This window comes from Diabrotica virgifera, chromosome 6 (assembly GCF_917563875.1).
Source record: "Diabrotica virgifera virgifera chromosome 6, PGI_DIABVI_V3a".
Taxonomy (NCBI): domain Eukaryota; kingdom Metazoa; phylum Arthropoda; class Insecta; order Coleoptera; family Chrysomelidae; genus Diabrotica; species Diabrotica virgifera.
The window spans coordinates 177,786,048-177,799,552 of record NC_065448.1 but is presented as its reverse complement, the minus strand read 5'-3'; the positions used below and the strand labels follow the sequence as shown (position 1 = coordinate 177,799,552).

Sequence of the window (13,505 nt, the reverse complement as noted above, 5' to 3'; positions counted from 1 at the left end):
AACATTTCAATATTCATTTCAGTACTGTTTATTTTGCCGCATACTGTATAATCAAATTTAATGTTTAAAGTATTAATTTTTTTTATTAACTTTTGAATTTTGATTGTTGTTTCCTTTCTGCCTGTGAACGCTGGCTGTTATTTGCCTGTACGGTATATGTATTTTCAAACGTTAAGAACTATGGACTGAGGCTATATTTTGAATTTTTTACAATTAGAATAGTGACTTCTGATGGTTTAGTATAGAATGGCGCGAAAAACTCAATTTTGAAAAAATGTGACTTTGGCTGTTATTCCCCTGTACCCTTCATATGTAAGACCTTACTCACAGATTCTTCTTCTTCAGATGCAAATCTACTAATGGATGTTAGCGATCACATTTTCCATTAACTCTCTGTTTCTTGCAATGTGTATCAGAGATTGTATGTCATTAATCCCTGTCCATTGCCTTATGTTTCAGAGCCAGGACATTTTCTTGCGTCCTCTTCCTTTCTTGCCTTCAATTTTGTCCTCGATTATAAGTTGAAGGAACTGGTATTTTTCGTTTCGCATGATGTGACCCAGATGTGACGCTTTTCCTTTTCTTGGTGGTTTCGAAATTGGTTGATTCTTTTAAGGACATCTATATTTGCGACTTTCGCCATCCATGGTATCTTTAGAATACGGCGATAACCACATTTCGAAGGCTTCTAATCTGTTTATATCCCTCGTTTTCAGTGTCCAGCCCTCTCAGCCATATAGCAGCACCGACCATACGTAGCATTTAGTAAACCTTAGTCTCAGTTTACGATCGAACTCTGAACAGGGGTCGTATTTTCGAATTCAATCGAATATTTTCGCATACGAGTTAACTCGAATGAAAAATTTCGTATACGAACGTGAATGTGTATTTTTGAACGTCCTTCGAAATGTTATACGTATACGAGAAGAATTTGCATCGGCAACACTGCAAATTCGAATAACATTAAACTTATTTGTCATCTGAAGAGTCACAATGTTGCCATACTTTTTTTTGTCAATGTCTGTATAATTTCAATCAATGGTATAATCGCAGTATTAAAAACAAATAATGTTATATTTGTTATATATATTATACTGGGGTATAATGTACAAGAATAAGATTGTATAAGAACGTTTAATATATAAAGATAACGACTTATCATCATCATCATCAACTAGCCTATATTTGTCCACTGCTGAACGTAGGCCTCCCGTAAAAATTTCCACCTATTTCTATCTTGAGCTTCTTGCATCCAATTTGTGGTGATGCGCTTGATATCATCCGTCCATCTAGTCGGTGGTCGTCCTCTGCTTCGATATGCCTCCTGCCTTGGTCGCCATTCCAGAATCTTTTTGGTCCATCTGTCATCCGTCAGTCTGGCAACATGTCCTGCCCAAGCCCATTTAGCCATGGCTATTCTTTCAACTGCCTCCGTGACTCCCGTTCTTCTTCTTATTTCTAGGTTCGGTACTTTATCTCTGATGGTAATACCTAACATTGATCTTTCCATAGCGCGTTGTGTAACTCTTATTTTATTTATTGTTCTTTTTGTCAGAGTTAGTGTTTCTGCACCATATGTAAGAACCAGTAAAACACACTGGTCAAAAACCTTTCTTTTTAAACAAACTGGAATATTAGACTTGAAAATGTTTTTTAATCTACCGAAGGCAGCCCATGTGAGACCTATCCTTCTTTGTATTTCAGTTGTCTGGTTATCTCGGCCTAAGCGAATCTCATGCCCTAGATATTTGTAAGCTATTACTTGGTCGATGCTATGACTCTCAATCTGAATTTTATCGCTGACTACAAGGTTGGTCATAAATTTTGTCTTTGAGGTGTTAATTTTAAGACCAATTGTTTTTGACACTTTATAGAGCGTGTGCAGCATTTTTGTAGCTTTATCAACTCTATCAGATATTAAAACGATGTCATCGGCAAATCTTAGGTGGTTCAGATCCTCCCCGTTTATATTGATTCCCATATTATCCTCTCCTTCCATTTGCTTGAACATATATTCAAGAGCAGCTGTAAACAATTTCGGGGAGATAGTATCACCCTGTCTAATTCCACGTTCTATTCTAAATTTCTTGGTATCTTCATGAAGTCGAACACAAGCTGTACCAGTTTCGTAGATACTTTTAATCAAGGCGATATATCGGTAGTCAATGGGGCAGTCCGCCAATGCTCGAAGCATTTTATGATGATCTATAGTATCGAACGCCTTTTCATAATCCACGAATATAAGAAAGATAGGCTTGTTATACTCTGTGCACTTTTCTATTAGCGTTTTTATAACGTTGTGTTATTATCTTCATGAATAGTTTGTATGTATGGGAGAGCAAACTAATAGGTCTGTAGTTCTTCAGATCTGAAATGTCACCTTTTTTATGCATTATGGTTATTATTGCATTATGCCACTGAGAGGGGGTTACGCCTCTTGTCAAACAAACATTGAACATCTTTTTCAACACATTTATTAACGTTTCTCCTCCTTCTTTGATGTGTTCAATGACTATCCCATCTTCTCCAGGTGATTTATTGTTTTTCATCTCCGAGAGAGCTGATTTTATTTCCTCTGTTGTGATATCTGGGATGTCTTCTGAGCCTACATTTTGAACTTTTGGTATTTGACTTTGATCAGGATCTGGAAGTTGTTCTCGCTTATACAATTCTGAGTAAAAATCTTAAGCAATTTTTAAAATATCTTCCTTATTTGTTGTTATTTCTCCTTTTTTATTTACAAGTTTACAAATATTTTTCGATCCTTCAGTCATTTGTCGGCGCAGTACCTTTAAACTCTTATTTTTATCAATTGCTTGAGTTATGTGTTCAGTGTTGTAATTTCTGACATCTTTTCGAATGGATTTTGTGATATCTTTGTTTAACTGTCTAAGTGCTGCAAAATTATCTGTGTATTTGTTTTTCAATTCTCTTCTTTTGTTTATAAGGTCTTTAGTAGCTTGAGTAAGTTTATCTATCTTGTTTTTTCTTTTTTCCTTATATTTGCTATGAGCGTTTCGAATCGCACTGTTTATTCGCATGTTTGTCACCTCTATATCTAATGCATTTTCATTTAGATGTTCTACTTCTTTCAGTTCTGAAGTTATGAGATTCTGATAAGCTACACTATCTTCTATCGATTCCCATTTATTAGAATGCCTCTCTGTTATCATTGCTGTCCTCTCTTGTCTAATGTTGATCAATATTTTTGCTCTAACCAACCGATGGTCACTCCCAACAGTGATTTTATTGATTACTGTAACATCTTGGATAATATTTTTTCTGTTTGTGATGATGAAATCGATTTCGTTTTTTGTTATGCCATCTGGACTAGCCCACGTCCACTTACGTTGTTGGTTCTTTTTGAAAAATGTGTTCATCACGTATAGCCGATGATGCAACAAAAAAAAAACAAAAAAAACGACTTATAGTCTGAACAAATTATAAAAAAGGCCATTTTTGGGTAAAGTTATTTAGCAGTTATTTTAAGTGTAATCGGATCTTAAGATTGCATAGGTATATTAGTAATATCGATTTGCAAAGTCCGCAGAAAGTGTGCTATTTTGTTTAATAATATTATTTTTGTATCCAGTATTTACACTGATATTTTACTATTTACTTTTCAAAACTTTACTTCAAAGCGAATTTTTAAATGCACCTTTATGTAATGTGATAGTATGAAAACATTGAGGATATGGCAACGGTGTGATATGTCAAGTTTGGAGGTGGAGCTTAGATCCAATGCTAAAATGCATACATAAAGTTAGGTTAGGTTAGGCTTGTTGTAACTCGACACAAAACCGTTCTTGAACGGTTCGTGAACCGCGCAGTAACGAAAAATGTGTTACTGCGCATAATTGTTCGTTATTGCGCATGAGCGTGGCGGTTCAAGAACGGTTTTGTGTCGAGTTGGAACAAGCCTGTAATATTTTCAAGACATAATCGTACAACATGTTCTTTCTTTCTATTAAAGAATTATTTAAACCAGCCATTGGAATTAAATTTCAATGTAAAAATATTGTAGCCAACAACACAATTAACACTATCAGCTAAAACTATCATGACAGCTGAAATGACAACAATAATTCGTGTACGAGCATCACGATTCGAATGGTTCATACCCATTCGAGTTGTCGTATGGGTATGAAAAAGTTTTCAGTTTTCAAAAAACCACGTTCCCCCGGCTCACAGATATCACCCCCGAAATTTATGAAACGAAAGTAACAAAAGACAGAACAGTATAAGGTGATAGTAGGCTATTGATTATGTTCAAAATAAAAGAGCGAAAAGGAACTACAACGTTAACAAGATTTTATTGTCTCATATGGTCAATGGATCTCTATATCTGAAAAAACCGCGGAGTGCTACCATTTAAATGGGTGCGTTTTTGAGAAAGGAGTGAATTAGTCCCTAGGCACAGGGTGAATTAGGGTGAGTTCTATGCACTTTTGTTACAAACACGTCTACAGGAAAATTGTTCAAGGTTAAATTTTCTATTGAAATATCACATTTTAAAGTCAAAAATATTTTTTTTACAAAAATATATTTAAAAGAAAAGCAAGAAATAACCACGAAAGAAAGCAATTTTGATTTTTGCCCCATAACTTTTTTCCACATTGATATAGATAGGTATAGGTATTGCTACAGCAAAAAATAACTCCCGTCCTTCATCTTTAAAATGAAGTTTAGTAAAAGTCTCTAGGATTTATAGTTTCCGAAATAGGATTTTTCAAAATTTGCCGCTCACAGCATTTTTGGACCATTTCCCCCATTATTTTGCAAACATTGTTCTGTAACTTTTTTCTACGCGTATCTAGGTATATGTAATGGTACATTTAGTAGAAAGAGAAGTCAATTATATTTAAAATGGTCTGTTGCATAAGGTCGTACGGCTCTTTTTAAGCAAGTTATGATTTTTCAAGGTTTTATACTTTTAAATGATTTTTGATATTTTTAATGATTATTTTTTAAATTTCTCATTATGACTTTTTTCTTGTACATTTAGGTATGTACATTGTGGAATAAAAAAGCTTATTTTCTTTACTTTAAAATGGTGTACTGCAAAAAATTCTAGGACTATTTTTAAACAAGATATCCGTAGTACATCCAAGGGTATCCGTAATTTGAAAAAAATTTTAATATTTTTTAAATTTTTTTCAATTAGAAGAATATACATGCATATTGTAACATAATTTTTAATTCCAAATAACTTTTCTTAATAACACTTTTCGATATTGTGAAATATAAAGGTACTTTACTCTTGAGCGAAATTCATATTTTTTAACACAACTCGTACACTATTGATAGAATTTTATATCTGATGATTGGATCATAGGTAATTAGACTATGCAGAGCATTTTATAAAGAATAACTTTCTTTCATAAAGTTAATAATAAAAAAGTATTCCATGTGGTTCCAACTTAGTGGGACCTATTGCATGTGTATATGTCACATTTTGAAAAAGCCTATATCTTGTTTAAAAATAGTCCTAGATGATTTTACAATACACCGTTTTAAAGTAAAGAAAATATGCTTTCTTTTTTATTGTACAATGTATATACCTAAATATACAATAAAGAAAGTTATAATTAGAAATTTAAAAATAATCGTAAAATATACAAAAAATCATTAAAAGTATAAAATTTTGAATAACCATATCTTGCTTAAAAATAGTCATAAAGCCTTCTACAATAGACCATTTTAAACGTAATTGACTTTTCTTCCTATTAAATGTAACATTGCATATATCTAAATCTACGTAGAAAAAAGTTACAGAACAATGTTTGAGAAGTAACAAGGAAAATGGGCCAAAATCGCTGTGAGTGACGAACTTTGAAAAATCATAGTTTGGAAACTATAAATCATAGATACTTCTACCAAACGTCGATTTAAAGAAGAAGAATGAAAGTTTTTTTCTGTGAAGAAATGCCTAATACCTATATCCCTGTGGAAAATAGTTATGGGCCAAAAAACAAAATTGCTATCTTTCGTGTTTTTTTCTTGCTTTTCTTTTGAATATATTTTTGTAAAAAAAAATATTTTTCACTTTAAAGTGTGATGTTTCGATAGCAAATTTAACCTGGAACTATTTTCCTGAAGTCGTGTTTGTACTGAAAATGCATAGAACTCACCCTAATTCGCCCTGTGCCTAGGGACTAATTCACCCCTTTCTCAAAAACGCACCCCTTTAAATGGTAGCACTCCGCGGTTTTTTCATATTTAGAGGTCTATTGACTATATGAAACAATAAAACCCCATCAATGTTGTAGTTCCTTTCTAAAATACATAATCAATAGCCTATAGGGGCACTTTTCTGAATAATGTTTATGATGACACCACGTCAAAGTTTCATTTGTTCCATCACTTGTTTCCTGTACACCAGCTTTTAGCTAGAAAGTGGATATTTTACTAGTGCTCCCATATGAAGATACTTGGATCATCCATGCAGAATACTTAAATTCAGCAATCTCAGGGATATTTTTCGTATAGTGCATGTAGATTTTTCCTTACAAACAATAAGCAGCAACAAAATAATAAGAAAGAAACATTCTACATATTTCAAATTCTGCAAATAACATACCCTTTTCGCCCTCTGATAAGAAACTCGTAATAATGGATAACTTCTCTGATGTTGTATACTTAGTCAATATGGCAGTTTTCCTCAAAGGCCATGGTTCCATATGATGAAATAAATCATTTTCACCTTCTTTGCTTGTATTACCTCTTGATAAAGGTAGATTTTGAACACTCTAGAAAAGTAAAATGCAATTAGTACAAAATTTGGAATTGATTCTTAAATAACAAACAATTTTCTGGATTACACTACGAAAATACATACAGTAACCACCATGCTAGTAGACACACGGGCACATTGAGCTAATACAGTCCTGGAGCCTTCACTTGTTGCACTCTTTACTTTTATGCCTGAGAAGGTAATTGAGAAGTAAACAGATCCAAAGTTGGAGATTATTCGAGATGTCATCGAATAACCTAGAAATGTCTAGTGACGTCTAGAACGTCAGAAAATGTATATAAGCATAGAGAGTTGACAGTTTATAGAACAGTTTATTGTTTAATAAGTTTATAGTTGTCATGTGTTTTGTAGAATTATAAAATACATGACATGACGGTCACATGACATATGACAGACATGAAAGTCACGTGTGAGAACGGACCGGAGTAGCCGATACGCCTAGCAATTAGGTACCCGTGTGTCTACTAGCGTGGCGCTTACTGTATTGGGACCGTGCAAGTTCGGAAAAGCGACACCTGGTTTCATAACTCGGCAACATTTTTCGCATTTTTAATTATATTGGCTGCTGGATAATTGTCAAGGCCATAGTCCAAAACAAATTATAAGAAGAAAAATTAATATTAAGGTTATGTTATTAAAAGGTAAACAATTGTATGTAGGTTTTCTTTAAAGACGATCGTAATAAAAGTCCGTTTGATGTTTAATAGTTTTAATTAATAAAATAGATGACTAAATTATTGTTACTATTAAATTAACGAAATGTAAAAGTGCTTGTGTAATTTGCGACCAAAAATCTTACGTGTTCTTACTCTTACAAAAGGGAAATGTATTTATAGATAATTTGCGTCTAATCAATATAATACCCGTCTATTATCCCTAACCTAAGAACAGATCTGTCGCGTTTAAGATGTTAGAATCGACTGAATGTATTCGTTCTCTTTCCCTACGCTAAAACAAACCGTCTTAGGCTAATCTCCTTTTTCCTGTGAAACAACCCAATTAAAATTGGTTCAAAACATATACCGACATCTTCCAATAACCCAATATGTAATATAAAAATTAAAAGTAGTCCGCTACCGTTGCCGTAATCCCTAATTCGTTCCACCCATCTGTGCCAACGTAGGTACATATGTGTGAGACTCTATCCCGTTCTCGTACTAATAATTAAGAAATATTATATACAGGGTATCTTAAAAATTAAGATAAAATATTTACAATCCTACATTCGGCCATCCTGTTCGGAATCCGACTCGGATTCCATGAAGTTATCTATCCACGGCTTCATGTACTCTGCACACGTTGAAGTGCTCTGAGGTCCATCATGGTATCCAGATTTCTTTACCTCGTACCTGTCATTTGGATTCACTTGTACTACCACGTACGGTCCAAAATATTTCTTCAGCAGTTTGAGTCCTCCACCAAACTGTGTTCTCTTGATTGCCACTAAGTCCCCCTTTTTATACATCCTCGGCCTTTTTCTTCGTAGATCATATCTATGTCTATTTTCCTCTTGAATTTTGACTAACTGACGTCGACTCTCGTTTCTCAGCATCCCTCTATCTTCATCAAATTGTTTAATTATCTCCTGTTCTATGATCTCCTTCATCCTCAGATCTTCTTTGTTCTTCATCTTCGTTCCGAACAGTACTTCAAACGGCGTCGAATTTATGCTTCTTTGTTCGCAATAGTCTTCGAATTCCTTCGCCGTAAATACGGTACCTCTGTCAGATATTATACGGAGCGGATTTCCGAAATCCTTTTGATGTCTCTTCACGCATTCTATAACTTCTTTTTTGCTTCCAAGTATACATTTAACGCAATTCCCTATACAGTGCTCGAATTCTTCTCTACGATTTGGAATGTAACATTCTCTTCGAATCAAATCTGGTGTTTTTGTTACAGCAAAATGTTCTACCTCGTTTAAGTTTCTAATTATTTCTGTTTGCATTCTTTTCGGAATGACTAACACATCCTTGCCGTCTTCGTATTTAAACAGAATATTGTTTTTTTTATAAACAAGTCCTCGTATGCTTCCGTCGTCTTTGTCTTGTCAGGTTCGTAACTTTTGACTACTTCCTCTATATCCGTCTTTATTTTTTTATCTTCTGTATGGTTCAGCTGAAAATCATTATTGACTGTCGTCTCGCTAATTACTGTAATCCTCCTTATAAAAGTATCTACTCTTTTTTTAGATAAAATTATTCCGTCTTCTGTTATTTTAATTTCTGCTTGTTTCAGTATATTGTTTCCGAGAATAATTTCAACGTCTAGTGCTCCTTTTGGAATAACATGAAATAAAATATTAAAATCCTCTCCTTGAATTTCTACCATTTTATTAAATGAACCTAAAGTTTTAACTCTCGTACCTCCTAATCCACTTAAATCTAATATGTTTTGTGAAAGAATCACGTCATCAAAATATTTTTCAAAAATATCTTCTCGTACTGAACTAATGTCACTTCCTGTATCCAATAATGCACGTAGTGATAATTTTCCAACCTTCAATGTTACCGAGTTTTTATACCCCAAGTTAACAACATTTACATGTCAGAAGTTGATGGTTCTTCTTCTTTCTCATTGCATCGAAAAGACCTGTGTTCAAACTGATTGCATCTAAAACATTTTACTCCCTTGGCTTTGTCAGGACAATCCATCGATCTGTGTCCCTCAAGTCCACAATTGAAACATTTTTCTTCCTTTTTATTCCTACTTTGAGGCGCTCTTCTTTCATCTCGTCTTACTTCCTCGTTCGTCCACGTCTTTTTATGCGTCTCGGTTTTAACTGATTTTTGCGTCGTCTGTTTTTTAATCAATTCGTACAGTTTAATCTTCTCTTTAAAGTCATTGAAATTTTTGGCACCATAAAGTATTACTTTATTAGCAGGATCGTCCATAATTCCCTCAATTATATACTGCATTATGACTTCATTTTCGATGTTTCCTCTGCTACCGATTTCTCTCATTTTTAGTACATACTCCTGTACGCTTTCACCTTGTTTCTTCTTTCTATTCATCAGCATTTTGTGTATTTCGGCACTACTTATTTTGTTCTCAAACTCTGTTGTCAGTCTCTTCTTCAGGAGCTTCCAGCTATTAACTCCTTTCTCTGACTGTATATACAGTTTAGCTATTCCTTTTAGAGATCGTTTAGCAAAAATTAGCATTTGCAAATCATTCCATCCCATCAGATTGGAAATTTCTTCACAATCAGCGATCCATTTTACTATGGAATAATCGTCTTTTCCGTCGAAATTTCTTATACTATCCTCTACGTCTCTAAAAGTTAAGGCAAATGAATCATTCAATCTACCTCTCGTCATTTTGTTTGATTTTGATCTATTCCTCGTAAATAAATCCGTCGTCCTTTCATCATCCATATCGTCATCATTATTATCGTCGTCGGTAACGTCTTTACCTTCTTCCTCGTGATAAGCGTCTTTATCACTATTTGCGTCGTTATCTTCATTATAGCGATCGTCTTCGGTAACGTCTTTACCGTTTTCCTTGTGATAAACGTCTTTATCACCGTCATCATCGCTAACGTCTTCGTCTTCATCGTCATTCTCGTCTTCAAGATTGAAGTCGTTCAAAAATGAACAAATACGTTCAATCACGTCGTCTTCTGAACCAGTGTAGTTCAGATCTAAAACACTGCAAACTGCTACTAAGTCCGGCATACTTAGTTTGTTTTTAATGTCGTCTATTTTTGTGGAATATTCCTGGGATTCTTTATCCCACGCAAAATTTGTAAAATTCCGCAAATTCTTCCTAGTTTGTCGTGGTAACCCTTTATCCCCGTACGCGACAACATGCAATGCCTTAACAGCACTTAATGCCGAATTTTTAAGGTTTCAACTAATTTTTGGAAAATCGTTAAGAGTTTGTTTAGACTGCATTTTAAAAAAGTATATAATAAAAAATAAAAAAAAAATAAAAATAAAAAGATAGATTATCTTTTAAGTAAAAAGTTAGATTATTTTTTTCCCGTGTGCAAATTGTACTTGTGAACTGTAGAATTGTAGTCGCTTTTACTTAAAAATTATCAATATTTACTACAAATACTAACAAAGTTATGATTTATTACAATAAATGAACAAAAAAAAACAATGAAAAACAAAAAAAAGTCAATCGTTAAATAATTTATGATAGTTCTTTCACAACATTCACTGTTTATCGTCAAAGTTCCAGTTCACAGCTCCTCGAAAAAAATAATCTTTGGTCAGATTTCTAATTTCCAGACACAAGACCAAAGTGTCTTGACTATTTTTAAAATATTGGAACAAACACACCTGATTTCTCCTTGGTAATACTGCTTGCTATGATTGCGTCTCGTCGTCGTCACTGCCCAAACAGCCGTCGTATTTGCCTAACAGCGTCGTCTACACTGTACTAGCCTGCTACTCCACCAACACAACCATTCACCAACAGTTCACAAAGTTCGGAAGTCACCAATAGTTTAAAAAAGTCCGAAAATCACCAACAGTTTCCACGTTTCCCGAACAGTCATAAACAGTTTCCAAAAATTACGTCACGTCAATTGAACCGATTTTTTAATTACACGTCACTTTACGGTATTTCGCGAACTTTATAACGAAATTGTCTTTCTTAGATCCGCGGTTTGAGCCCCCAAATGTAGGTTTTCTTTAAAGACGATCGTAATAAAAGTCCGTTTGATGTTGAATAGTTTTAATTAATAAAATAGATGACTAAATTATTGTTACTATTAAATTAACGAAATGTAAAAGTGCTTGTGTAATTTGCGACCAAAAATCTTACGTGTTCTTACTCTTACAAAAGGGAAATGTATTTATAGATAATTTGCGTCTAATCACTATAATACCCGTCTATTATCCCTAACCTAAGAACAGATCTGGCGCGTTTAAGATGTTAGAATCGACTGAATGTATTTTTTCTCTTTCCCTACGCTAAAACAAACCGTCTTAGGCTAATCTCCTTTTTCCTGTGAAACAACCCAATTAAAATTGGTTCAAAGCATATACCGACATCTTCCAATAACCCAATATGTAATACAAAAATTAAAAGTAGTCCGCTACCGTCGCCGTAATCCCCAATTCGTTCCACCCATCTGTGCCAACGTAGGTACATATGTGTGAGACTCTATCCCGTTCTCGTACTAATAATTAAGAAATATTATATACAGGGTATCTTAAAAATTAAGATAAAATATTTACAATCCTACATGTATGTAGTAAATAAAATTAATTACATATTAAAATGCAGTACTGCAAGCAAAATACAATAAATTAATTTACTTTTATATAATAATTGCATATCATATCAATATTGTGGAGCAACATATAATTTTTCTTCTTCAATGACAGTAGATATGAAATATACGTCAATTTGACAATTTCAATTGACAATGAATTATTTAAGAAAGTTGCAAGATTTCTCCACTGTTCGCGCACGATCGTTTCTCGTATCCCCTCCAAGTACTTGACACCGCGAATATTGGAGAGGCACAGATTAACATGGAAAAATGAGAACCCGAAGTCTAACTTTTGATAAGAGTTTTGAAAATTGAACAGTTGTATTGATAGAAGGAAAAGTTTAAATCTGTATCTTAATTTTTTTAATAATAAAGTATTTTATTTAAATTTAAACATTATTTTAACAGAATAAACAAACATCAGCTTAATCAAAGTAGGTCAATCTAAAAATAGTTTAGGGGAAATATGCCTGCGACGGCATACTGGCTGAGATGGCATTTCACGAGTTTTTCGTAAACTATTTCAAATTTGGTGCCTAGTGTGACAGTTTTCAGTTCCTCAAGTTAAAATTTGTCAACATTGTTGAACTTATGCATGTTAGTTTTATTTTGACAGCAGTAGCCTTTGGAATGTTAATTAAGTAGGACAAAATATTTATTGACTTTTTTGTATCACATTATAATTCGCGAGTCTCTACACCTAAGTTTTTAAATTTTGTGATGTTCTTTTACCTTATGCCTATCACGCCTGCATCGATTTATATCTTAAAAATGTGCTTAAGAAAAATTAGGTTAAAAAACGGTATGATTGCAATGTTGCCTGAGATGGCATAGTAAGTAGGTGGATTAGATGGCATAGGTATGCCATCTCACCCTTATGTGTTTTTACACTGCATTAATTTTGTCATATGATTGAAGTTTATCGTTACAGTTATGGGTCGTTTTAAGAGGAATTCGAACCGACAAAATCGATTTCGTCGATGTTGAGACAAGTGACGAGGAAGATGCTGCTTGTATTTTTTGTAATGGCCTCTTTTCATCATCTCGTTCTCGAGAAACCTGACTAAGATGCCAAATTTGTGGCAAGTGGTCATATTCCGAATGTGCCAGAGTATCCAAGACTACAAAAAAAAATTATTTGTGACTTATGTCGAGATTAGTACCTTTATTTGAAGGGTATGCCATCTTACCCACATCTATGTGGGTGAGATGGCACATGTAATACTTTAAAATTTATTTTTTCAGAAAAAATCTATAATATATGTTATAATCTTGTTAAAAAATAATGTTATATTTATGTAAATGTTCCTAGCACTGACTTTGATTTTTATTACATGTCTAACTCTATCGATTATCGATTACAAAACATTTAAAAAAAAGTATGACGTCTCAGGCATATCTCCCCTATGTACTTCATGTTTGCAGAAGTAGGTACTCTTGAAGAATATTAAAATATACCACAGTTCTTGTTCCTAAGAGAAATTTGGAAGTAGACTAGAATTATTAACAAAACAATAATTA

At 33.6% G+C, this 13,505-nt stretch overlaps 1 protein-coding gene across 1 annotated transcript in view; it reads right to left on the bottom strand.

Moving 5' to 3' along the window:
- The window catches only part of LOC114333630 (VPS35 endosomal protein-sorting factor-like), a 106,953-nt gene that overhangs the window by 83,520 nt on the left and 9,928 nt on the right, over positions 1-13,505 (bottom strand). Inside the window, exon 4 of the mRNA XM_050654355.1 lies at positions 6,581-6,749. Coding sequence (XP_050510312.1) covers positions 6,581-6,749 — 169 coding nt within the window. The remainder of the gene's footprint in view (positions 1-6,580; positions 6,750-13,505) is intronic.